Consider the following 25,800-nt stretch of genomic DNA (forward strand, 5'->3'; position numbering starts at 1 on the left):
GCAGCCTTTATTAAATGATGTGATCCCTGGAGTTGTCCTTTAAATATCCAGCTGACTAGTCAAGTAGCCAATCAGATGCTCAGAATACTCACATGGCATCTGTAAACAGTGCTGGAGGATGGACAACAAATAGGGATAGCCGTCCGTGTGCTTCAGCCTCTTCTTTATCAACTCAAACATGTCCGTCGCGCTTTTGGTGTCAATGTGAACCTGTGGAAAGAACGAGCCTTGGATCATACAACTGCTGAGAGGTAAACCGGACATATCGATCACGTGATCAGACTTATTCCTGGGCGCGGATCAATAAAAGCATAAAAAAACTGAATGCAAACTGCCGTTTGACAAAAAAAAAGAAAAAAAAAAAAAGAAGAAGAAGCCACGCCCACTTAGATCACATGACTACTAAGTGGTGATACCCATGAACACATTTCTTTTGGCAATTTATTGTAATTAATCGTCACCTTGTATTCATTCTATTGACCTTGTCTGTAACAATTTAAAGTGATAGTCCACTTTCACTTAAAGGAATTATTCATGTTCACTTAAAGGGATTGTCCATTTTCATGTAGGCCTATGGGTCATTTTTACTCAACCCTTCCACTTTTTTTTTTTTTAGCTTCCTTGCATGATAATTACCTGGAAAAGTATAGACATAGTTGCTTATCGGCTTTCCCAGTGCTTATAAAACAGATTCCCCTCACTGTATCTAACTGTATCTAACTGTATCCATTGTAGAGAGTGCAGTAGTACTGGGTCATATCCAAGGAAAACTCAGATATTAATCTATGGCATCACTGAGAAGTTGCAGTTATAGCCGAGCCATGATGATGCCCGAGGTGCCCGCTACAGAGAAGAGCAGCGCTATCAATGGCAAGGGATGGTCCGAAAGGTCAAATATTGGCAGCAAGCATCTGATACGTTATCTTGGCAGACCCGACTGATTCTGCATAAATTTCTATATGTAACTGCAATGAATACAGTAAAAATTGCAGGAGTCCCTTACAGGTCAGTGTAATAAAGTTGGCTGCGGATGGAGAACAATCCCTTTAAGGTACAAATACATCTGGAGACCAGTTGTAGGTAAAGCATACTTGCCAACAGTCCCAAATTTTCCAGGACTGTCCCGAATTTACATAGACAGTCCCGGCAAATTACTGTACCGGGACTTGTCCTGGCTACTGCTACTTTCAATTGTATCTGCATGCTCAGGACGTAGATACAATTGAATACTATGGCAGAGCAGGAAACTATCCGCTTCATGCTCTGCCATTCACTCCTCCTGGAGCGCCGAAATCCTCGGTCAAAGTGTTGCCGATGCCCTAGCCGGGGATTTCACTCATAGACAAAGCCCCTGACTTCACTGTCCATATATGGAAAGCGATGTCCAGAGCTGAGCTGGAGTCCCAGGCAGAGTGCTAGAAGTGACTCTGCTCCGGGACTCCGGCTGGGGAAGCCCCTGACATCACTGTCCATATAGCAGCGCTCTGTCCGGGACTCCTGCTCTGGGGTTGTCCCTGACATCACATTCCAGTCCAGGAGGATCCCCTGAGGTCACTGTCAATGGACAGTGACGTCAGGGGCTCCTCCAGCAGAGGAATCCCCGGCCAAAGTGTGGTATCTACAGGTGGGCTGTGTGGCATCATCTACAGGGGGGACTGTGTGGCATCATCTACAGGAGGGCTGTGTGGCACCATATACAAGGGGGCTGTGTGGCATCAAGTACAGGGGGGCTGTGTGGCATCAAGTACAGGGGGGCTGTGTGGCATCATCTATGTGGGGCTATATTGCATCATCTACAGGGGGGCTGTGTGGCACCATCTACAGGGGGCTGTGTGGCACCATCTACAGGGGGCTGTGTGGCACCATCTACAGGGGGCTGTGTGGCACCATCTACAGGGGGCTGTGTGGCACCATCTACAGGTGGGGCTGTGTGGCTCTATCTAAAGGGGGGCTGTGTGGCAACATCTACAGGGGCCTCTGTGTGGCACTATCTACAGGGGGCTGTGTGGCACTATCTACAGAGGGCACTGTGCTATTATCTACAGAGGGCATTGTGGCATTATCTAAAAAAAGAGATGTGTGCCACAATCTACAGAGGGCACTGTGGCACTTTCTACAGGAGGGCCATGTGGCACTATCTACAGGGGGCACTGTGGCATTATCTACAGGGAGCAGTGCGTGGCAATACCTACAAGGAGCAGTGTGTGGCATTATCTACAGGGACCAGTGAGTGGCACTATCTACTGGGGGCAGTGTGGGGCACTATCTAAAAGGGGCACTGAGTGTGGCACTATCTATGCTGGTTTTTACGCTGCCAATAGTGGTCAGCACATATCGCTCAGCCCTAGTGATAAAGTGAAACACCACCTGCCTGTAAACAACCAGATAACCAGAGAGGGACACCGGCCACCATAGTAATTGTCAGCCAAACTAGTGCAGAACTTTTTGTTTGTTTATTTATATGCAGAAATTCTGGAAAGCCACGCCCCACCAGGTAAGCCACGCCTCCATAAGCCACACCCACCAAAGAAGCCACACCCTAAGTGTCCCTGGACATTTTTTAAAAATGTTGCCAACTATGGGTAAACTAGTTATAGAAATGAATATATACAGTATACTAAGACACTACAATGAATAATAGTTAAAAAGTAATGACCGGGAGTTAAGTGGAGGCAGCCATGAATCCCAGAATCTGCAACATCTCAGCTTGCTGTCAATGAATGAGAACATTCTTGTTTACATTCAGAGGCAGTAAACCCCATAGTCCTGTTCTCATACAATTGTATCAGTCTAGACAATGCTCTGCAGCTAAATCCACTAATCTCTGCACAAATCTCTCAGGTAGTTTGCTACAATGTATCAGTCTGAAGTCCAGGCTCACAGAGCATTGCAAAGAGCGGAATCTGCACTGAAAAATTGTGACAATTCTGCCTGGTCTGAACATTTACTTATATAGCCCCCCCAAAATACGACTACTCATTGTACATTGCCCCCATAAATGGAAAAAGCGCAGGTGGCGACCAGCGATGCACAGAACACCACGTATCCGACCTGCAGCCTCTCCTATTGTCTAAGCAAATAAACCAATTAGTGGAGAACCAGCCGTGGCTAGAATAAAATAATTGGAAACATGTTGCATATTAATCTTAATTATTTTCAGGAGACTTCGTTAATTCATTACATTCCTGGTTAATGTAGAACAGACGACGTCTAATGAGGGCGGCGCGGAGTCTGATGGAGCCGCTCATCTCGCTTCACACTATACGATAAAACCAGCGTTATATTACGAGGACACAGCAACAGGATGAGGGAAGATACGCCAGACGAGACCGGGCAAAGCACCAGCCATAGATATATATATAGACCGATCAGCCATAACATTACAACCAGTGACGGGAGACGGGAATAACATTGATGAGCGGGTCACCATGGCGCCTGACCGGGGGGGGGGGGATATTCCGCAGCAATCAGTGATCAGTCAGGTCTTGAAGTTGACGTTGGAAGCAGAAAAAATGGACAAGAGTAAAACTCTGAGCGACTGTGACAAGCGCCAAATTGTGATGGATAGACGACGGGGTCAGAGCATCTCAAGAACAGAATCTTGTGGGGTGTTCCCGCTCTTGTGGGGTGTTCCCGGGTCTTGTGGGGTGTTCCCAGGTCTAGTGGGGTGTTCCCGCTCTTGTGGGGTGTTCCCAGACTAGTGGGGTGTTCCCGGACTAGTGGGGTGTTCCCGGACTAGTGGGGTGTTCCCGAGTCTAGTGGGGTGTTACCGAGTCTAGTGGGGTGTTACCGAGTCTAGTGGGGTGTTCCCGAGTCTAGTGGGGTGTTCCCGAGTCTAGTGGGGTGTTCCCAGTATGCAGTAGTTAGTACCAACCAAAAGTGCTGCAAGGAAGGACAACCGGTGACCGGCGACAGGGTATAGAGCCTCATTGATGTGCGGGGGAGGGAAGGCTAGACCGCCTGGTCTGATCCCACATACGAGCTCTAGTAGCACAAATTACAGATAAAGTTTCTGCTGGCCATGATAGAAAGGTGTCAGAACACGCAGAGCATCGCAGCTTGCTGTATATGGGGCTGTGTAGCGGCAGATCGGTCAGAGCGCCCATGCCGACCCCCGTCCACCGCCGAAAGCGTCTACAATGGAAATGTGAGATTCTGAACCGGAAGAATGGAAGAAGACGCCTGGTCTGATGAATCACGCGTTACATCATGTGGACGGCCGGGTGCAGGTGCGGCACTTACCTGGAGAAGAGATGGCACCAGGATGCATTATGGGAAGAATACAAGCCGGTGGGGGCAGGGTGGACCCCCCTTCATGGAAGCAGTATTCACTAAGGGCAGTGCCCTCTGTCAGCAGGATAACGCCCCCGCCACACTGCAGGATAATGCCCCCGCCACACTGCAGGATAAAGCCCCCGCCACACTGCAGGATAATGCCCCCGCCACACTGCAGGATAATGCCCCCGCCACACTGCAGGATAACGCCCCCGCCACACTGCAGGATAATGCCCCCGCCACACTGCAGGATAAAGCCCCCGCCACACTGCAGGATAATGCCCCCGCCACACTGCAGGATAACGCCCCCGCCACACTGCAGGATAATGCCCCCGCCACACTGCAGGATAAAGCCCCCGCCACACTGCAGGATAACGCCCCCGCCACACTGCAGGATAAAGCCCCCGCCACACTGCTGACGTCTTGTGCCAGAGACCAGAGGAACCTAAACACGTCTCGTGGAGTCCAGGCCTCAGAGGTGTACGGGGGCACGAGGGCGACTACACCATATTAGGCCGGTGGTGTTAATGTTATGGCTGATCGGTGTATATATATATATATGAATGTGAGTGAAGATAAAAAATCTCCCTCACCAACTTGTGATTCGTTCTGAGACAATTAGAGATTTGTTGCAGTAATTTCTGTGATGTCTGAATCCGAGGCTTCCAGAAATCTACGCAGATTCTGTAGGAACAACCCCATTCATATGGATTTTTAAGTCTCAGAAATTTCTGAAACCAATCTGCTGAGTGTGAACAGTCCCTATTTGATACCAGTATTATCCTGTACTGTATGGAGCTCATGATCCACAGCACCAAGTTTCAAACTCCATTGACCTTCTATCTATCTATCTATCTTTCTATCTATCTATCTCATATCTATCTATCTATCTATCTATCTCATATCTATCTATCTATCTATCTATCTATCTATCTATCTATCTATCTATCTATCTATCTATCTCATATCTATCTATCTCATATCTATCTATCTATCTATCTATCTATCTATCTATCTATCTATCTATCTATCTATCTATCTATCTATCTCATATCTATCTATCTCATATCTATCTATCTCATATCTATCTATCTCATATCTATCTATCTCTCTATCTATCTATCTCATATCTATCTCATATCTATCTATCTATCTATCTAATATCTATCTTTCTATCTATCTATCTCATATCTATCTATCTATCTAATATCTATCTATCTATCTATCTATCTCATATCTATCTATCTATCTCATATCTATCTATCTATCTCATATCTATCTATCTATCTATCTATCTATCTATCTATCTATCTATCTATCTATCTATCTATCTATCTCATATCTATCTATCTATCTATCTCATATCTATCTATCTCTCTATCTATCTATCTCATATCTATCTCATATCTATCTATCTCATATCTATCTATCTCATATCTATCTATCTCATATCTATCTATCTCATATCTATCTATCTCATATCTATCTATCTCATATCTATCTATCTATCTATCTCATATCTATCTATCTATCTCATATCTATCTATCTATCTATCTCATATCTATCTATCTATCTATCTCATATCTATCTATCTATCTCATATCTATCTATCTATCTATCTATCTATCTATCTATCTATCTATCTATCTATCTATCTATCTATCTATCTATCTCATATCTATCTATCTATCTATCTATCTCATATCTATCTATCTCATATCTATCTATCAATCTATCTATCTATCTATCTCATATCTATCTATCTCATATCTATCTATCTCATATCTATCTATCTATCTATCTATCTATCTATCTCATATCTATCTATCTATCTATCTATCTCATATCTATCTATCTATCTCATATCTATCTATCTATCTCATATCTATCTATCTATCTATCTATCTATCTATCTATCTATCTATCTATCTATCTATCTATCTATCTATCTCATATCTATCTATCTATCTATCTATCTATCTCATATCTATCTATCTATCTATCTATCTATCTATGTCTATCTATCTATCTATCTATCTATCTATGTCTATCTATCTATCTAATATCTATCTAATATCTATCTATCTATCTCATATCTATCTATCTCATATCTATCTAATATCTATCTATCTATCTATCTAATATCTATCTATCTATCTATCTATCTATCTATCTATCTATCTATCTCATATCTATCTCATATCTATCTCATATCTATCTCATATCTATCTATCTCATATCTATCTATCTATCTATCTATCTATCTCATATCTATCTCATATCTATCTCATATCTATCTCATATCTATCTCATATCTATCTCATATCTATCTCATATCTATCTCATATCTATCTCATATCTATCTCTCTATCTCATATCTATCTATCTATCTATCTATCTATCTATCTATCTATCTATCTATCTATCTATCTATCTATCTATCTATCTATCTATCTATCTATCTATCTCTCATATCTATCTATCTATCTATCTATCTATCTATCTATCTATCTATCTATCTATCTATCTATCTATCTATCTATCTATCTATCTATCTATCTATCTATCTATCTCTCATATCTATCTATCTATCTATCTATCTCTCATATCTATCTATCTATCTATCTATCTATCTATCTATCTATCTATCTATCTATCTCATATCTATCTATCTCATATCTATCTATCTCATATCTATCTATCTCATATCTATCTATCTCATATCTATCTATCTCATATCTATCTATCTATCTCATATCTATCTCATATCTATCTCATATCTATCTCATATCTATCTCATATCTATCTCATATCTATCTCATATCTATCTATCTATCTCATATCTATCTATCTATCTATCTATCTATCTCATATCTATCTATCTCATATCTATCTATCTCATATCTATCTATCTATCTCATATCTATCTATCTATCTCATATCTATCTATCTATCTCATATCTATCTATCTATCTATCTCTCATATCTATCTATCTATCTCATATCTATCTATCTATCTATCTCATATCTATCTATCTCATATCTATCTATCTATCTATCTATCTATCTATCTATCTATCTATCTATCTATCTCTCATATCTATCTATCTATCTATCTATCTATCTCATATCTATCTCATATCTATCTCATATCTATCTCATATCTATCTCATATCTATCTCATATCTATCTCATATCTATCTATCTATCTCATATCTATCTCATATCTATCTCATATCTATCTATCAATTCAATTCAATTCAATTCAAAGAAGCTTTATTGGCAGGACCAAATACATATTAGCATTGCCAAAGCAAGTAAGAAGTAAGGGAATGAGGGATAGGGACTGAGGGATTGGGGGATAGGGACATATCTAGGGTTGGGGTTATACAAGTCCATGGCATATCATGTCTCTCTCAGTTTATGGCATGCAGTGACATATTGTGCCGCTGTGCCCACTGTGGTTTCCTCTTCACCCAGCAGGATGTAGAGTTTCTCTTGCTCTTCCATGGAGCTGAAGTCCGGTAAGAGATCAGAGAGTCTCCTGAAGTGAGTGTCCCTCACTGCTGAGTATTTGGAGCAGTGTAGCAGGAAGTGGGCCTCATCCTCCACGGCCTCCTGGTCGCACTGTTGGCACAGTCGGCTCTCCCTGGGCTTGTAGGTCTGTCTGTGGCGCCCGGATTCGATGAGCAGGTTCTCATATCTATCTATCTATCTCATATCTATCTATCTATCTCATATCTATCTATCTATCTATCTATCTATCTATCTATCTATCTATCTATCTATCTATCTATCTCATATCTATCTATCTCTCATATATATCTATCTATCTATCTATCTATCTCATATCTATCTCATATCTATCTCATATCTATCTCATATCTATCTCATATCTATCTCATATCTATCTCATATCTATCTCATATCTATCTATCTATCTATCTATCTATCTATCTATCTATCTATCTATCTATCTATCTATCTATCTCATATCTATCTATCTATCTCATATCTATCTATCTATCTATCTATCTCATATCTATCTATCTCATATCTATCTATCTATCTATCTATCTATCTATCTATCTATCTATCTATCTATCTCTCTCTCTCTATCTCATATCTATCTATCTCATATCTATCTATCTATCTATCTATCTATCTATCTATCTATCTATCTATCTATCTATCTATCTATCTCATATCTATCTATCTCATATCTATCTATCTATCTCATATCTATCTATCTATCTATCTCATATCTATCTATCTATCTATCTCATATCTATCTATCTCATATCTATCTATCTCATATCTATCTCATATCTATCTCATATCTATCTCATATCTATCTCATATCTATCTCATATCTATCTCATATCTATCTATCTATCTATCTATCTATCTATCTATCTATCTATCTATCTATCTATCTATCTATCTATCTATCTATCTATCTATCTATCTATCTATCCATCCATCCATCACCCAAAGTAGGTATCAGGGTATAAAGTTAGAGTGATATCTGTGGGGACTCATCTCCAGGGGAACGGATAATAATAAATCTACCAACTCCATTTACTCACCGTGTCAAACCTCTTGGCAAGCTCCACCTCATCTTCATTCCTCACCATCTCAAAGAAGTCCAGATGCCTGGAACAGGTTACAGAGGGTTAATCCACCAAAGCATTGTATTCACATTACAGCAATATTGGAAACATAATATTACAAGAATTATTCCTGATTGTTCTGATTGTCGCCAAAATCATATCGAACAACCACCGGCGGAATATAGACGACCCTACCAAAAATAATGGCAAGTAAAAACATGGTCCGCCATGTCATGAAGAGGAAAGAAGAAAAAGGAAGTCAAGAAAAAGAAGGAAAGGGAAAGTGGAAGAGAAGGAAAAAAAGGAAAAAAGTAAAGGAGGAGAAAGAAAGAAAGCGGAAGGAAGAGTGAAAGGAAGGGAGATGGGAAGAAAGAAAGCGAGATAGAAAGGAAGGAAGGAAGGAAGGGAGAAAGAAAGGGAGAAAGTGAGGGAGGTTCAGATAGAAGGTGGAAGGGAGGCAGGAAGGAAGGAAAAACAGAAAGGAGGGAACAAAAAAAGGTATTGGATGAGGGAAGGGAAAAAACAGAAGGAATGGAGAGATGGAGGAAGGGAGAGAGAGAGAAGAAGGAAGAAAGAAAGGGAGGGAGGAAGGAAAGAAGGAAAAAAGGGAGAAAGGGAGGGAGAAAAGAAGAAAGAAAGGAAGGAAGAGAGAAAGAACGGGGGATAGGAGGAAATGAAGGGAGATAGAAAGAAAGGAAGGGAGATAGGAAGGAAGTAAGGGAGGGAGAAAGAAAGGGAGGTTCGGAAGGAAAGAAGGTAGAAGAAAGGAAGGAGAGAAGGTAGTGAGGGAGGAAAGGAGGGAGGCAGGAAGGAAAAACGGAAAGGAGGGAAGGAAAGAAGGTATTGGATGAGGGAAGGGAAAAGAACAGAAGGAAGGGAGAAAATAAGTAAAGTGAAATAAAAGAAAAGGACAAGAGGGAATGAAGAAAAAGGGGGGAGGACGTGGAGTGGCCGTGCTTGGTTTTCCTGTACCTATCCAGGGTGGCGTTTTCATGTTGTCTCAGCTTGTCAATAACTGGCTGGATCCCCAACATCAGGAACTCATATCTGAGGTGCAACCGGAACTCCAGATTATCCTTCAAAAGAAAAAGGGAGAAATGTTAATTCTAGAAAAAACAGACAAACAAAGCGGCGGCAGCACATCTCTACATCACACGCATCGTATCCTGAGTAATACCCAGTGTATGACATCACACGCATCGTATCCTGAGTAATACCCAGTGTATGACATCACACGCATCGTATCCTGAGTATTACACAGTGTATGACATCACACGCATCGTATCCTGAGTAATACACAGTGTATGACATCACACGCATCGTATCCTGAGTAATACAGAGTGTATGACATCACACGCATCGTATCCTGAGTATTACACAGTGTATGACATCACACGCATCGTATCCTGAGTATTACACAGTGTATGACATCACACGCATCGTATCCTGAGTAATACACAGTGTATGACATCACACGCATCGTATCCTGAGTAATACCCAGTGTATGACATCACACGCATCGTATCCTGAGTAATACCCAGTGTATGACATCACACGCATCGTATCCTGAGTAATACCCAGTGTATGACATCACACGCATCGTATCCTGAGTATTACACAGTGTATGACATCACACGCATCGTATCCTGAGTAATACACAGTGTATGACATCACACGCATCGTATCCTGAGTAATACACAGTGTATGACATCACACGCATCGTATCCTGAGTAATACACAGTGTATGACATCACACGCATCGTATCCTGAGTAATACAGAGTGTATGACATCACACGCATCGTATCCTGAGTATTACACAGTGTATGACATCACACGCATCGTATCCTGAGTATTACACAGTGTATGACATCACACGCATCGTATCCTGAGTAATACACAGTGTATGACATCACACGCATCGTATCCTGAGTAATACCCAGTGTATGACATCACACGCATCGTATCCTGAGTAATACCCAGTGTATGACATCACACGCATCGTATCCTGAGTAATACAGTGTATGACATCACACGCATCGTATCCTGAGTAATACACAGTGTATGACATCACACGCATCGTATCCTGAGTAATACCCAGTGTATGACATCACACGCATCGTATCCTGAATAATACCCAGTGTATGACATCACACGCATCGTATCCTGAGTAATACAGTGTATGACATCACACGCATCGTATCCTGAGTAATACACAGTGTATGACATCACACGCATCGTATCCTGAGTAATACCCAGTGTATGACATCACACGCATCGTATCCTGAGTAATACACAGTGTATGACATCACACGCATCGTATCCTGAGTAATACCCAGTGTATGACATCACACGCATCGTATCCTGAGTAATACCCAGTGTATGACATCACACGCATCGTATCCTGAGTAATACACAGTGTATGACATCACACGCATCGTATCCTGAGTAATACACAGTGTATGACATCACACGCATCGTATCCTGAGTAATACACAGTGTATGACATCACACGCATCGTATCCTGAGTAATACAGAGTGTATGACATCACACGCATCGTATCCTGAGTAATACAGAGTGTATGACATCACACGCATCGTATCCTGAGTAATACCCTGTGTATGATATTCCTGTGGATATCTGTCATCTAGAGCAATGCTCTGCAGCCCGGGCCCGAGCTCTGCATCATCATAGGTGTCCCTGACGTGACTACACCGACCCCATCTTACCGCTGCTCGTCAGGGGACATTATTTCTATGATACGTTCTCCTGGCACGAGATGTCCGCACTCATACCGACTAGAGCGCGGTTTACAGCCCATTCATCAGCCTCATGTCTACCGTACATGTCACCACCTCATCGCATATAACGTCACCGACATGTCAAGCTGATTGACCACAAATCCTTTGCTTTATTCCCGAGCACCGAGTACATTGGATCGGAATACAATTCACAGACCGCGCAAGAAGCTAAAATGATGAATACAGTCAGGGTTTAATATAAACAGCTGATCCTTCATGTTCAGTAGCTTCATGTGCTATACTCCACTCACATCCAGAGCTGCATTCACAATTCTTATACTCCAGTCACATCCAGAGCTGCATTCACAATTCTTCATAGTCAAAGTTTTTTTACTGGTTTTAATACAAACCGGTACAAACACATTTTAGGGAACATGTGTCCCCACAATAGAGAGAACGTGACAGATGAGGGCACAGCCGAAACATGAGGGTGAACATCACATCCTATAGAAAGCGCAAAATACTACAGCAGTCTGAGGAAGCGTAAGAGAAAGGAGCATTGCTTAAGAAAGAAAATAAAAATACAACAGTTCAGCTTCTCATACGTCCTAAAATGCAATGGCAAAAGTGGGCGAGCGCAATCACAGGAAGCCGATGACCACGTAAGACAGACACAAGGAGGGAAGGAGGAGAAGATAGAATGGGAAACAAACAAGGGCAAAGAAGAGACAGGGGGGGGGGGGGTTCATGGTGAACCTGGACTCCGGTTCTGGATTATCTAAGTAGAGAGCGTTTGTAAATGGGCAATGGCATAGGGAACATGAATAGAAGGGCCTCCCCGGGTGAGCTAGGGACCGAGACCCCAGCCACATCTAATTTAATTTGGAGAACCGCCTCCCAGAAACTCCACAAGGAGGGACAACTCCACCATTTATGAGACATGTTTCCCCCTGTCGCCCCACAGCGCCAGCACGTGTAGGGTACCATTTATGCAGGGCAGTGGGCACCCGATACCATCTAGAAATAATTTTATAGCTAGTTTCGCATTCACAATTCTTATACTCCAGTCATATCAAGAGCTGAATTCACAATTCTTTTACTAGAAAAACCTTCAGAGCTGCATTTATAATACCGCGGTCTGCCATGCTCAGCTATAAATAATGAAAGGTGGGTGCATTGCATTATAGGAGAGGTATTTATATTCTACATGAGACTGTTGTCAAATACATGAAGTTAACACTACATGCAGATATTTATAAGAAGAATTTACAGGACTGTGGAAGAATTTTTACTGCAGCTTTTGATATGACTGGAGAATATGACATGGTTTAAAGCATACAGTATATTCATCATTGAACACCATGTTACCATGTGTATATTCATATAATCTACATAAGATGTTAAATCACTTTGTAAATTACAATAATTATCTTACTGATCCTGAGTAAAATCCAGTATTATACTCCAGAGCTGCACTCACTATTCTGCTGGTGGAGTCACTGTATACATACATTACATTACTTATCTTGTACTGATCCTGAGTTACATCCAGTATTATACTCCAGAGCTGCACTCACAATTCTGCTGGTGGAGTCACTGTGTACATACATTACATTACTTATCTTGTACTGATCCTGAGTTACATCCAGTATTATACTCCAGAGCTGCACTCACTATTCTGCTGGTGGAGTCACTATATACATACATTATATTACTTATCCTGTACTGATCCTGAGTTACTTCCTGTATTATACTCCAGAGCTGCACTCACTATTCTGCTGGTGGAGTCACTGTGTACATACATTACATTACTTATCCTGTACTGATCCTGAGTTATATCCTGTATTATACTCCAGAGCTGTACACACTATTCTGCTGGTGGAGTCACTGTGTACATACATTACATTACTTATCCTGTACTGATCCTGAGTTACATCCTGTATTATACTCCAGAGCTGCACTCACTATTCTGCTGGTGGAGTCACTGTGTACATACATTACATTACTTATCCAGTACTGATCCTGAGTTACATGCTGTATTATACTCCAGAGCTGCACTCACTATTCTGCTGGTGGAGTCACTGTGTACATAGATTACATTATATATCCTGTACTGATCCTGAGTTACATCCTGTATTATACTCCAGAGCTGCACTCACTATTCTGCTAGTGGAGTCACTGTCTACATATATTACATTACTTATCCTGTACTGATCCTGCGTTACATCCTGCATTATACTCCAGAGCTGCACTCACTATTCTGCTGGTGGAGTCACTGTGTACTTACATTGCTTATCCTGTACTGATCCTGAGTTACATCCTGTATTATACTCCAGAGCTGATCTCACTATTCTGCTGGTGGAGTCACTGTGTACATACATTACATTACTTATCCTGTACTGATCCTGAGTTACATCCTGTATTATACTCCAGAGCTGCACTCACTATTCTGCTGGTGGAGTCACTGTGCACATACATTACATTACTTATCCTGTACTGATCCTGAGTTACATCCTGTATTATACTCCAGAGCTGCACTCACTATTCTGCTGGTGGAGTCACTGTGTACATACATTACTTATCCTGTACTGATCCTGAGTTACATCCTGTATTATACTCCACAGCTGCACTCACTATTCTGCTGGTGGAGTCACTGTGTACATACATTACATTACTTATCCTGTACTGATCCTGAGTTACATCCTGTATTATACTCCAGAGCTGCAGTCACTATTCTGCTGGTGGAGTCACTGTGTACATACATTACATTACTTATCCTGTACTGATCCTGAGTTACATCCTGTATTATACTCCAGAGCTGCACTCACTATTCTGCTGGTGGAGTCACTGTGTACATATATTACATTACTTATCCTGTACTGATCCTGAGTTACATCCTGTATTATACTCCAGAGCTGCACTCACAATTCTGCTAGCTTTAATTGGAAACAGTTAACAAGCTTGTAGACATTAACCCCCCTAACAAATCAGCTAAGTTCCTAATATGCAGCACTCTATGTAACGTTGCATTCTGCATTTTTCTATAATGGATTAGAGAGGGGCCCTATAACAAATGTCAAACTGGTCCCCCATTATGGTGCCAGATTTTATATACCATCCAGAACAGAATGGCCCGGTGTATGTTGTCCCCTCCTTACCCTTTACTTGACCGTTAGGAAAATTCCCCATCCACTTATTTGCTAACAATGCTCTGGAGAGAGGAGTCCTGCACAGGTTCTTGCCGCCCATTAGCAAAGGGCATTGGACCAACCAGATCCGGGCCCACTCTATCCCAGGTCGCCGTAGCTGCTGCATGGTCTGCCTCTGTGGTAGAGTTTCTGATTGAAAGACTAAACTTCCCATTAAATCATTTACCAGTGCAATTACTGCACAGATCCTGAACAAGCAGAGACATGTGGCTCCGTAGCTTTAAAATTCTGAATGCAGCTTTGGATGTGACTGGAGCACAAAATATGATTAGAGTAATGAGCAGTACAAGACGATTAAAATTGTGAAAAAAAATGATGTTGAAACATTCATGAGATACTTTAGCGCATCCACCACATTCTCTACAAACTGCAGCGGCCCCTTCTCCGCCGTACGTGGGTCGCGGATTTTCTTATTGACTTTAATGGAGGATAACCGCGGCTCAAGATGCGTGGCTCATCCACCTGTGTCCTCCATTGTTCTCCTCGCGGTGTTTACACCATCGTTTTTCTTTATTTCTTTTCTACGCGGAAGGAAAATTAATCCGGACAGAAATTTTCTTCATTTTTCATGGAAAATAAACAACTTCTGATTGTACGGAAACTCGGCAGAAAGAAATGAAGCTAAAAGAGCAGGAGGCGCAGCCATATATATATCAGAGTGTGAGGACCCTGCAAACAGCTCCTCATATCTCAGCTCCCCGGACCTCAGAGTGGTGGGGAGGGAGAGTGTCAGCGAGGTGGAAACAGTCAGTGCTGGTAAGATATAGATAGGGTCACGTGACCACTTCACCAAGTATCGAGAAATCCAGAGCTGCCAACACGAGGACACGTCGTTATGACGTCTCTGCGGTGACAATGACCAGGCCGGAGCGCCACCAGCTGCAGACCCCGGCCCACGTGAAGGTAAAGCGCCTTCTATATGTTTTCTGTCCTGCAGAGAGTAATCCCAGGATTTCCAAGTTCATGGCTTTTCCGCATGAGAACACCCAGAATTTCTCAGAAGCTTCTATGATGGAAAGTATCCGCCACATTTATGTCAAAATGCATTATCCATTTCCTGCCCTCTCAACTACAGAAAGCCGGAGAACACGATTATATCTATCTATCTATCTATCTAATATCTATCTATCTATCTCATATCTATCTATCTATCTCATATCTATCTATCTCATATCTATCTATCTCATATCTATCCCATATCTATCTATCTCATATCTATCTATCTCATATCTATCTATCTCATATCTATCTATCTCATATCTATCTATCTCATATCTATCTATCTCATATCTATCTATCTATCTCATATCTATCTATCTATCTCATATCTATCTATCTATCTATCTATCTATCTATCTATCTATCTATCTATCTCATATCTATCTCATATCTATCTCATATCTATCTCATATCTATCTATCTATCTATCTATCTCATATCTATCTATGTATCCATCTATCTATCTATCTATCTATCTATCTATCTATCTATCTATCTATCTCATATCTATCTATCTCATATCTATCTATCTATCTATCTCATATCTATCTATCTATCTCATATCTATCTATCTATCTCATATCTATCTATCTATCTCATATCTATCTATCTCATATCTATCTATCTATCTATCTCATATCTATCTATCTCATATCTATCTATCTATCTCATATCTATCTATCTATCTCATATCTATCTATCTATCTATCTCATATCTATCTATCTATCTATCTCATATCTATCTATCTATCTATCTCATATCTATCTATCTCATATCTATCTATCTCATATCTATCTATCTATCTCATATCTATCTATCTATCTCATATCTATCTATCTCATATCTATCTATCTCATATCTATCTATCTATCTATCTCATATCTATCTATCTATCTATCTCATATCTATCTATCTCATATCTATCTATCTCATATCTATCTATCTCATATCTATCTATCTATCTCATATCTATCTATCTATCTCATATCTATCTATCTCATATCTATCTATCTCATATCTATCTATCTCATATCTATCTATCTCATATCTATCTATCTATCTCATATCTATCTATCTATCTCATATCTATCTATCTATCTCATATCTATCTATCTATCTATCTATCTATCTATCTATCTATCTCTCATATCCATCTATCTCAGATCTATCTATCTCATATCCATCTATCTCAGATCTATCTATCTCATATCTATCTATCTCATATCTATCTATCTATCTATCTCATATCCATCTATCTCATATCTATCTATCTCATATCTATCTATCTCATATCTATCTATCTCATATCTATCTATCTCATATCTATCTATCTCATATCTATCTATCTCATATCTATCTATCTCATATCTATCTATCTATCTCATATCTATCTATCTCATATCTATCTATCTATCAATCTATCTATCTCATATCTATCTATCTATCTATCTATCTCATATCTATCTCATATCTATCTCATATCTATCTATCTATCTATCTATCTCATATCTATCTATGTATCTATCTATCTATCTCATATCTATCTATGTATCTATCTATCTATCTATCTCATATCTATCTATGTATCTATCTATCTATCTATCTATCTATCTCATATCTATCTATCTCATATCTATCTATCTATCTCATATCTATCTATCTCATATCTATCTCATATCTATCTATCTATCTCTCATATCTATCTATCTATCTATCTATCTATCTATCTATCTATCTATCTATCTATCTATCTCATATCTATCTCATATCTATCTCATATATATCTATCTATCTCTCATATCTATCTATCTATCTATCTATCTATCTATCTATCTATCTATCTATCTATCTATCTATCTATCTATCTATCTATCTCATATCTATCTATGTATTTATCTATCTATCTATCTATCTATCTATCTATCTATCTCATATCTATCTATCTCATATCTATCTATCTATCTCATATCTATCTATCTCATATCTATCTATCTCATATCTATCTATCTCATATCTATCTATCTCATATCTATCTATCTATCTCATATCTATCTATCTGTAATGGTGGGGGGGGGGTAGGGAAACGGACAAGTGAGCCCTAATCTACCCGCCACTCTGTCCCTGCCTACTTGCAACGACCCGCCCTAGACGACGGGGTACAACTGGGCGGCGGTCCCTGCGCTCAGTAAGTGCATGACAAACACGACAAACAAACAAGGGAACACAAGCAAGGGAAATGGGCAGTTGCTCGCGGAAACACCGTGAGCAACAGAGTAGTGAACGAGCCGAGTCAAGCCAGGAGAGTGCGAGGTACAAAGCGAAAAGCAGAAGAGTAGTCGGTAAGCCAGGGTCTGTATGGAGCAGGATCAAAAAGTAGCAGGAGCTGTAGCTGGGCCAGGAAACCTCAAGGAAAGAATTCACAAGCACAGATGGACAGGAAGAGCAGGCTTAAATAGACCGAGGGCGGGAGCTAGCTGAGTCTGGCCAGGTTGCGATAGGCTCTCCCACTCCTAAGCCTGCCAGCCTGAGTGGAGGAAGCTGGTGTCTGTCTCAGGGATGTACACTCAGGTGTTGACTGATTAATTCTGGGAGTTAACCCTGAAGCAGTGCCTGGCAGATCCTTTACAGTACCCCCCCTTTTATGAGGGGCCACCGGACCCTTTCTAAGTGGACCTGGCTTACTGGGGAAACGCAGGTGGAACCTCCTGACCAATACCCCAGCGTGAACATCCCGGGCGGGTACCCAAGTCCTCTCCTCGGGCCCGTATCCTCTCCAATGGACCAGGTACTGGAGGGAGCCTTGGACCATCTTGCTGTCCACGATCCTGGCCACCTCAAATTCCACCCCCTCAGGGGTGAGGACGGGAACAGGAGGTTTCCTCGAGGGGGCCAAGGACGGGGAGCAGCGTTTCAGGAGGGAGGCATGAAACACGTTGTGTATACGAAAAGACGGGGGTAACTCCAGCCGGAAAGAGACAGGACTGAGGACCTCAATGACCTTATACGGCCCAATAAACCGGGGAGCAAACTTTTTGGACGGAACCTTGAGACGCAAGTTCCTGGATGACAACCACACCAGATCCCCGACCACAAACAGGGGGTTAGCAGAACGTCTTCTATCGGCCTGAGCCTTCTGTATGCTCTGGGACGCCTCTAGGTTCTTCTGAACCTGGGCCCAGACTGTGCACAGATCCCGATGAACGACCTCCACCTCGGGATTGTTGGAACAACCAGGTGAAACGGAGGAGAACCGTGGATTAAACCCAAAATTACAGAAAAAGGGAGAGACCCCTGACGAGTTACTGACCCGGTTATTAAGGGAAAATTCGGCGAGGGGAATGAAAGAAACCCAATCAAATTGACAGTCAGAGACAAAACATCTTAAGTATTGTTCTAGAGACTGATTAGTCCTCTCCGTTTGGCCATTGGTTTCAGGATGGAAGGCAGAGGAGAAGGACAGATCAATCCCCAACTTATTACAGAAGGCTCTCCAAAACAATGAAACAAATTGTACCCCTCTGTCAGAAACAATATTGACGGGGACCCCATGGAGACGCAGGATGTGTTTGATAAACAAGGTAGCCAACGTCTTGGCGTTGGGTAGTTTCTTGAGGGGCACAAAGTGGCACATTTTACTGAAGCGGTCTACCACCACCCACACCACCGACTTGCCTTGGGATGGAGGCAAATCGGTGATAAAATCCATGGAGATATGTGTCCAAGGTCTCTGGGGAATGGGCAACGAACGCAGTAAGCCCGCTGGTCGGGACCTGGGAGTCTTGGACCTGGCACAAACCTCACAGGCGGCGACGTAGGCCTTAACGTCTTTAGGCAAACCAGGCCACCAATAATTTCTGGTAATGAGGTGTTTGGTACCCAGGATGCCTGGATGGCCAGATAGTGCGGAGTCGTGATTTTCCCTAAGTACCCTTAGCCGGAATTGCAGGGGAACAAACAGCTTGTTCTCAGGAAGGTTCCCAGGAGCTGAACCTTGATCAGCAGCAATTTCAGAGACTAAATCGGACTCGATAGAGGAAATGACTATACCTGGAGGCAAAATACAAACAGGATCTTCCTCCGAAGGAGGGCTGGCCATGAAGCTACGCGACAGTGCATCCGCCTTAATATTTTTAGACCCGGCCCTATAGGTAACCAAAAAATTGAATCTGGTAAAAAACAACGCCCATCGAGCTTGTCTCGGGTTTAGCCTCCGGGCAGATTCTAGGAAAACCAGATTCTTGTGGTCGGTAAGGACCGTTACCTGGTGCCTAGCCCCCTCCAGGAAGTGGCGCCACTCTTCAAATGCCCATTTAATGGCTAAAAGTTCGCGGTTGCCAATATCATAGTTACACTCCGTGGGCGAAAACTTCCTAGAAAAGTAAGCACAGGGGCGGAGATGGGTGAGGGAGCTGGTACCCTGGGACAAGACGGCCCCCACTCCCACCTCGGACGCGTCAACCTCCACAATAAATGGCTCCCTTTGGTTGGGCTGAACCAGCACGGGGGCCGAGATAAAGCACTTCTTGAGGGTCTCAAAAGCCTGGACGGCCTCAGGGGGCCAATGGAGGACATCAGCACCCTTGCGAGTGAGGTCCGTAAGAGGCTTAGCGACGACCGAGAAGTTAGCAATAAATCTCCTGTAATAGTTAGCGAACCCCAAAAAACACTGTAGCGCTTTCAGGGAGGCAGGTTGGACCCATTCAGCCACAGCCTGAACCTTGGCAGGGTCCATGCGGAATTCATGAGGAGTGAGGATTTGACCTAAAAATGGTATCTCCTGTACCCCAAATACACATTTTTCGATTTTGGCAAACAGTTTGTTTTCTCGAAGGACCTGGAGCACTTTCCTGACATGCTCTATGTGGGAGGACCAGTCCCTGGAAAACACCAATATGTCATCAAGGTACACTACAAGAAATATCCCCAGGTAATTTCTCAAAATCTCATTTATGAAGTTCTGGAAGACCGCAGGGGCATTGCACAACCCAAAGGGCATGACGAGGTATTCGAAATGGCCTTCGGGCGTGTTAAACGCAGTCTTCCACTCATCCCCCTCTTTGATGCGAATAAGGTTATACGCCCCCCGTAGATCCAATTTAGAGAACCATTGGGCCCCCTGAACCTGATTAAAGAGATCAGGAATCAAAGGAAGGGGATACTGGTTCCTTACCGTGACCTTATTCAGGCCACGGTAGTCAATGCATGGCCTAAGACCCCCATCCTTCTTCCCTACGAAGAAGAAGCCAGCACCTACCGGAGAAGAAGAGGGACGAATGTAACCCTTGGCCAGGGATTCCTGGATATACTCCCTCATGGCTTCACGTTCGGGACAGGAAAGGTTAAATATTCTACCCTTAGGAAGCTTAGCTCCTGGTACCAATTCGATAGCGCAATCGTATTCTCTATGAGGCGGTAATACTTCGGAGGCCTCTTTAGAGAAAACATCAGCGAAGTCCTGAACAAACTCGGGTAGCGTATTCACCTCCTTAGGGGGAGAAATAGAATTAACAGAAAAACATGACGTACAACATTCATTACCCCATTTGGTTAGCTCCCCAGTATTCCAGTCAAACGTGGGATTATGCAACTGCAACCAGGGAAGACCTAGAACCAAATCGTACGATAATCCCTGCATCAATAGTACAGAGCACTGCTCCAAATGCATGGAGCCAACAAGGAGTTCAAAAACAGGGGTATGCTGTGTAAAATAACCATTAGCAAGAGGAGTGGAGTCGATACCCACTACCGGAACAGGTTTAGGCAAATCAATCAGAGGCATAGCAAGAGACATAGCAAATTCCACAGACATGATATTAGTAGAGGACCCTGAATCCACGAAGGCACTGCCGGTAGCAGACCTACCACCAAACGAGACCTGAAAGGGAAGCAATATCTTAGTACGTTTCATATTTACGGGAAATACCTGTGCGCCCAAGTGACCTCCCCGATGATCACTTAGACGCGGGAGCTCTCTGGCAGCATTCTTACGCTTGGGACAGTTGTTTACTTGATGCTTGACATCCCCACAGTAGAAGCAGAGACCATTCTTCCTGCGGAATTCTCTACGTTGTTGAGGGGACACGGAGGCCCCGAGTTGCATAGGTATTTCTGAGTCTTTAGGGGACAAACGAAGCAACGGGACTTCGGGAGGCATCATGGGGGAGTCGGAGGAAAAAACACATAAACGTTCACGTTGTCGTTCCCTGAGACGTCGGTCAAGTCGTACCACTAAAGCCATAACCTGGTCTAGGGAGTCAGAAGAGGGATAGCTAACTAGCAGGTCTTTCAGGGCGTTCGACAGACCCAACCTAAACTGGCACCTTAAGGCAGGGTCATTCCACCGAGAAGCTACGCACCACTTCCGAAAGTCAGAGCAATACTCCTCAACAGGTCTCTTACCCTGACGTAAGGTCACCAGCTGACTCTCGGCAAAGGCAGTTCTGTCAGTCTCGTCATAAATAAGTCCGAGGGCAGAAAAGAAACAATCAACGGAGGAAAGTTCAGGGGCGCCAGGAGCCAAGGAGAAGGCCCACTCTTGGGGCCCTTCCTGGAGCCGGGACATAATTATACCCACCCGCTGGCTCTCAGAACCTGAGGAGTGAGGCTTTAAGCGAAAGTAAAGCTTACAACTCTCCCGAAAGGAGAGAAAAGCCCTCCGGTCACCTGAGAACCGGTCGGGCAACTTGAGGTGGGGTTCAAGGGGTGCGGTGAGGGGAACTACCAAGGTAGCATCAGGCTGGTTGACCCTCTGAGCCAGGGCCTGGACCTGTAGGGAGAGACCCTGCATTTGCTGAGCCAGGGTTTCACGGGGTTCCATAATGGTGTCAGGGACCAGGGTAGACTAGGTATAGGGCTTGTGAATTTGTAATGGTGGGGGGGGGGTAGGGAAACGGACAAGTGAGCCCTAATCTACCCGCCACTCTGTCCCTGCCTACTTGCAACGACCCGCCCTAGACGACGGGGTACAACTGGGCGGCGGTCCCTGCGCTCAGTAAGTGCATGACAAACACGACAAACAAACAAGGGAACACAAGCAAGGGAAATGGGCAGTTGCTCGCGGAAACACCGTGAGCAACAGAGTAGTGAACGAGCCGAGTCAAGCCAGGAGAGTGCGAGGTACAAAGCGAAAAGCAGAAGAGTAGTCGGTAAGCCAGGGTCTGTATGGAGCAGGATCAAAAAGTAGCAGGAGCTGTAGCTGGGCCAGGAAACCTCAAGGAAAGAATTCACAAGCACAGATGGACAGGAAGAGCAGGCTTAAATAGACCGAGGGCGGGAGCTAGCTGAGTCTGGCCAGGTTGCGATAGGCTCTCCCACTCCTAAGCCTGCCAGCCTGAGTGGAGGAAGCTGGTGTCTGTCTCAGGGATGTACACTCAGGTGTTGACTGATTAATTCTGGGAGTTAACCCTGAAGCAGTGCCTGGCAGATCCTTTACACTATCTATCTCATATCTATCTATCTATCTCATATCTATCTATCTATCAATCTATCTATCTATCTCATATCTATCTATCTATCTCATATCTATCTATCTATCAATCTATCTATCTATCTCATATCTATCTATCTATCTCATATCTATCTATCTATCTATCAATCTATCTATCTATCTCATATCTCTCATATCTATCTCATATCTATCTATCTATCTATCTATCTCATATCTATCTATCTATCTCATATCTATCTCATATCTATCTATCTATCTATCTATCTCATATCTATCTCATATCTATCTCATATCTATCTATCAATCTATCAATCTATCTATCTCATATCTATCTCATATCTATCTCATATCTATCTCATATCTATCTCATATCTATCTATCTCATATCTATCTATCTCATATCTATCTCATATCTATCTATCTCATATCTATCTATCTATCTATCTATCTATCTATCTATCTATCTATCTATCTATCTATCTATCTATCTATCTATCTCATATCTATCTATCTATCTATCTATCTATCTATCTATCTCTTTCATATCTTACTATTCACAGAAGACGTGTTTACTCACTTCTCCGGCGCCGGCGTTGAGAATGGCGTTGATGAAGGACATGATGGCGGTTTTCAGATTGACTTCATCTCGATATCTCCCCAAACTTCTGTCCAGTTCATTCAGCAGGGTCTGCAGAGAAACAATAATAATAATGTAGAGAGTTTTACCACAGAAATTCCCTCTTGGACTCTAGAACATGAAATGTTATTATGTTGTGCTACTTGTTATATGTAGATGCCTGAGACCAAGGACGGCACCTGACTAAAGCTGGTGAATAAACTAAAACCTTCCACCGCCGTGACAGGAATGTCCGGAACTGTGTGGATCTGACCACATTGGTAAATAAGTCATAAGTGCTACGTTTATCCATTCATCGGTGGATATACCCAGCCTGGCAGATGTGTAGTTTAAAAGCTCGAGGTGCAGAATTGCCCCAGGTAAGGTGACCTTGTAGTGCCCCAGGTAAGGTGACCTTGTAGTGCCCCAGGTGTGGTGACCCTGTAGTGCCCCAGGTGTGGTGACCCTGTAGTGCCCCAGGTATGGGGACCCTGTAGTGCCCCAGGTGTGGGGACCCTGTAGTGCCCCAGGTGTGGGGATCCTGTAGTGCCCCAGATGTGGTCATCCTGTAGTGCCCCAGATGTGGTGATCCTGTAGTGCCCCAGGTGTGGTGATCCTGTAGTGCCCCAGGTGTGGTGATCCTGTAGTGCCCCAGGTGTGGTGACCCTGTAGTGCCCCAGGAGTGGTGACCCTGTAGTGCCCCAGGAGTGGTGATCCTGTAGTGCCCCAGGAGTGGTGATCCTGTAGTGCCCCATGAGTGGTGATCCTGTAGTGCCCCAGATGTGGTGATCCTGTAGTGCCCCAGGTGTGGTGACCATGTAGTGCCCCAGGTGTGGTGATCCTGTAGTGCCCAAGATGTGGTGATCCTGTAGTGCCCCAGGAGTGGTGACCTTGTAGTGCCCCAGGTGTGGTGACCCTGTAGTGCCCCAGGTGTGGTGATCTTGTAGTGCCCAAGGTGTGGTGATCTTGCAGTGCCCTAAGTGTGGTGACCCTGTTGTGCCCCAGGTGTGGTGATCCTGTAGTGCCCCAGGTGTGGTGCCCTTGTGGTGGTCCAGGTGTGGTGAGCTTGTAGTGCTCCAGATGTTGTGACCCTCTAGTGCCCAGGTGTGGTGACCCTGTAAAGCCCAGGTATATTGACCTTGTAGTGCCCCAGGTGTAGTGACCCTGTAGTGCTCAGGTGTAGTGACCCTGTAGTGCTCGGGTGTAGTGACCCTGTAGTGCTCAGGAGTAGTGACCCTGTAGTGCTCAGGTGTAGTGACCCTGTAGTGCTCAGGTGTAGTGACCCTGTAGTGCTCAGGTGTAGTGACCCTGTAGTGCTCAGGTGTAGTGACCCTGTAGTGCTCAGGTGTAGTGACCCTGTAGTGCTCAGGAGTAGTGACCCTGTAGTGCTCAGGTGTAGTGACCCTGTAGTGCTCAGGAGTAGTGACCCTGTAGTGCTCAGGTGTAGTGACCCTGTAGTGCTCAGGTGTAGTGACCCTGTAGTGCTCAGGTGTAGTGACCCTGTAGTGCTCAGGTGTAGTGACCCTGAAGTGTCCAGATGTAGTGACCCTGTCGTGCCCAGGTGTGATGACCTTGTAGTGCCCCAGGTGTAGTGACCTTGTAGTGCTCAGGTGTAGTGACCCTGTAGTGCCCCAGTAGTGGTGACCCTGTAGTGCTCAGATGTGGTGACCTTGTACTGGTGACTGGGGGAGATTCCATTAATTAAAAGCACTTTAAAAACTACTCACACGTTTTTTTTAACATTATAAATATATATTTTTGTCTGTTTCCTGTCCACATTTGATTGTCACAGTCATTTTTTTATGATGTGGTTTCCTCGTAGGTTCTCCCTTCTCATAGTTCCTCATCCATAGTTCCCTGCTCCCCTTTTAGCTATGGGGGATGCTTTAACGAAAGCGC

At 43.2% G+C, this 25,800-nt stretch overlaps 1 protein-coding gene across 1 annotated transcript in view; it reads right to left on the reverse strand.

The window, feature by feature from the left end:
* The window catches only part of LOC142713822 (disheveled-associated activator of morphogenesis 2-like), a gene marked incomplete at both ends in the record, with an annotated part of 120,009 nt that extends 96,036 nt beyond the window's left edge, over positions 1–23,973 (reverse strand). The window contains 4 exons of the mRNA XM_075848623.1: positions 93–210; positions 8,866–8,932; positions 9,862–9,965; positions 23,863–23,973. Coding sequence (XP_075704738.1) covers positions 93–210; positions 8,866–8,932; positions 9,862–9,965; positions 23,863–23,973 — 400 coding nt within the window. The remainder of the gene's footprint in view (positions 1–92; positions 211–8,865; positions 8,933–9,861; positions 9,966–23,862) is intronic.
* Between the last annotated feature and the right edge of the window lie 1,827 nt (positions 23,974–25,800).

This window comes from Rhinoderma darwinii, unplaced genomic scaffold, assembly GCF_050947455.1.
Source record: "Rhinoderma darwinii isolate aRhiDar2 unplaced genomic scaffold, aRhiDar2.hap1 Scaffold_4360, whole genome shotgun sequence".
NCBI lineage: Eukaryota > Metazoa > Chordata > Amphibia > Anura > Rhinodermatidae > Rhinoderma > Rhinoderma darwinii.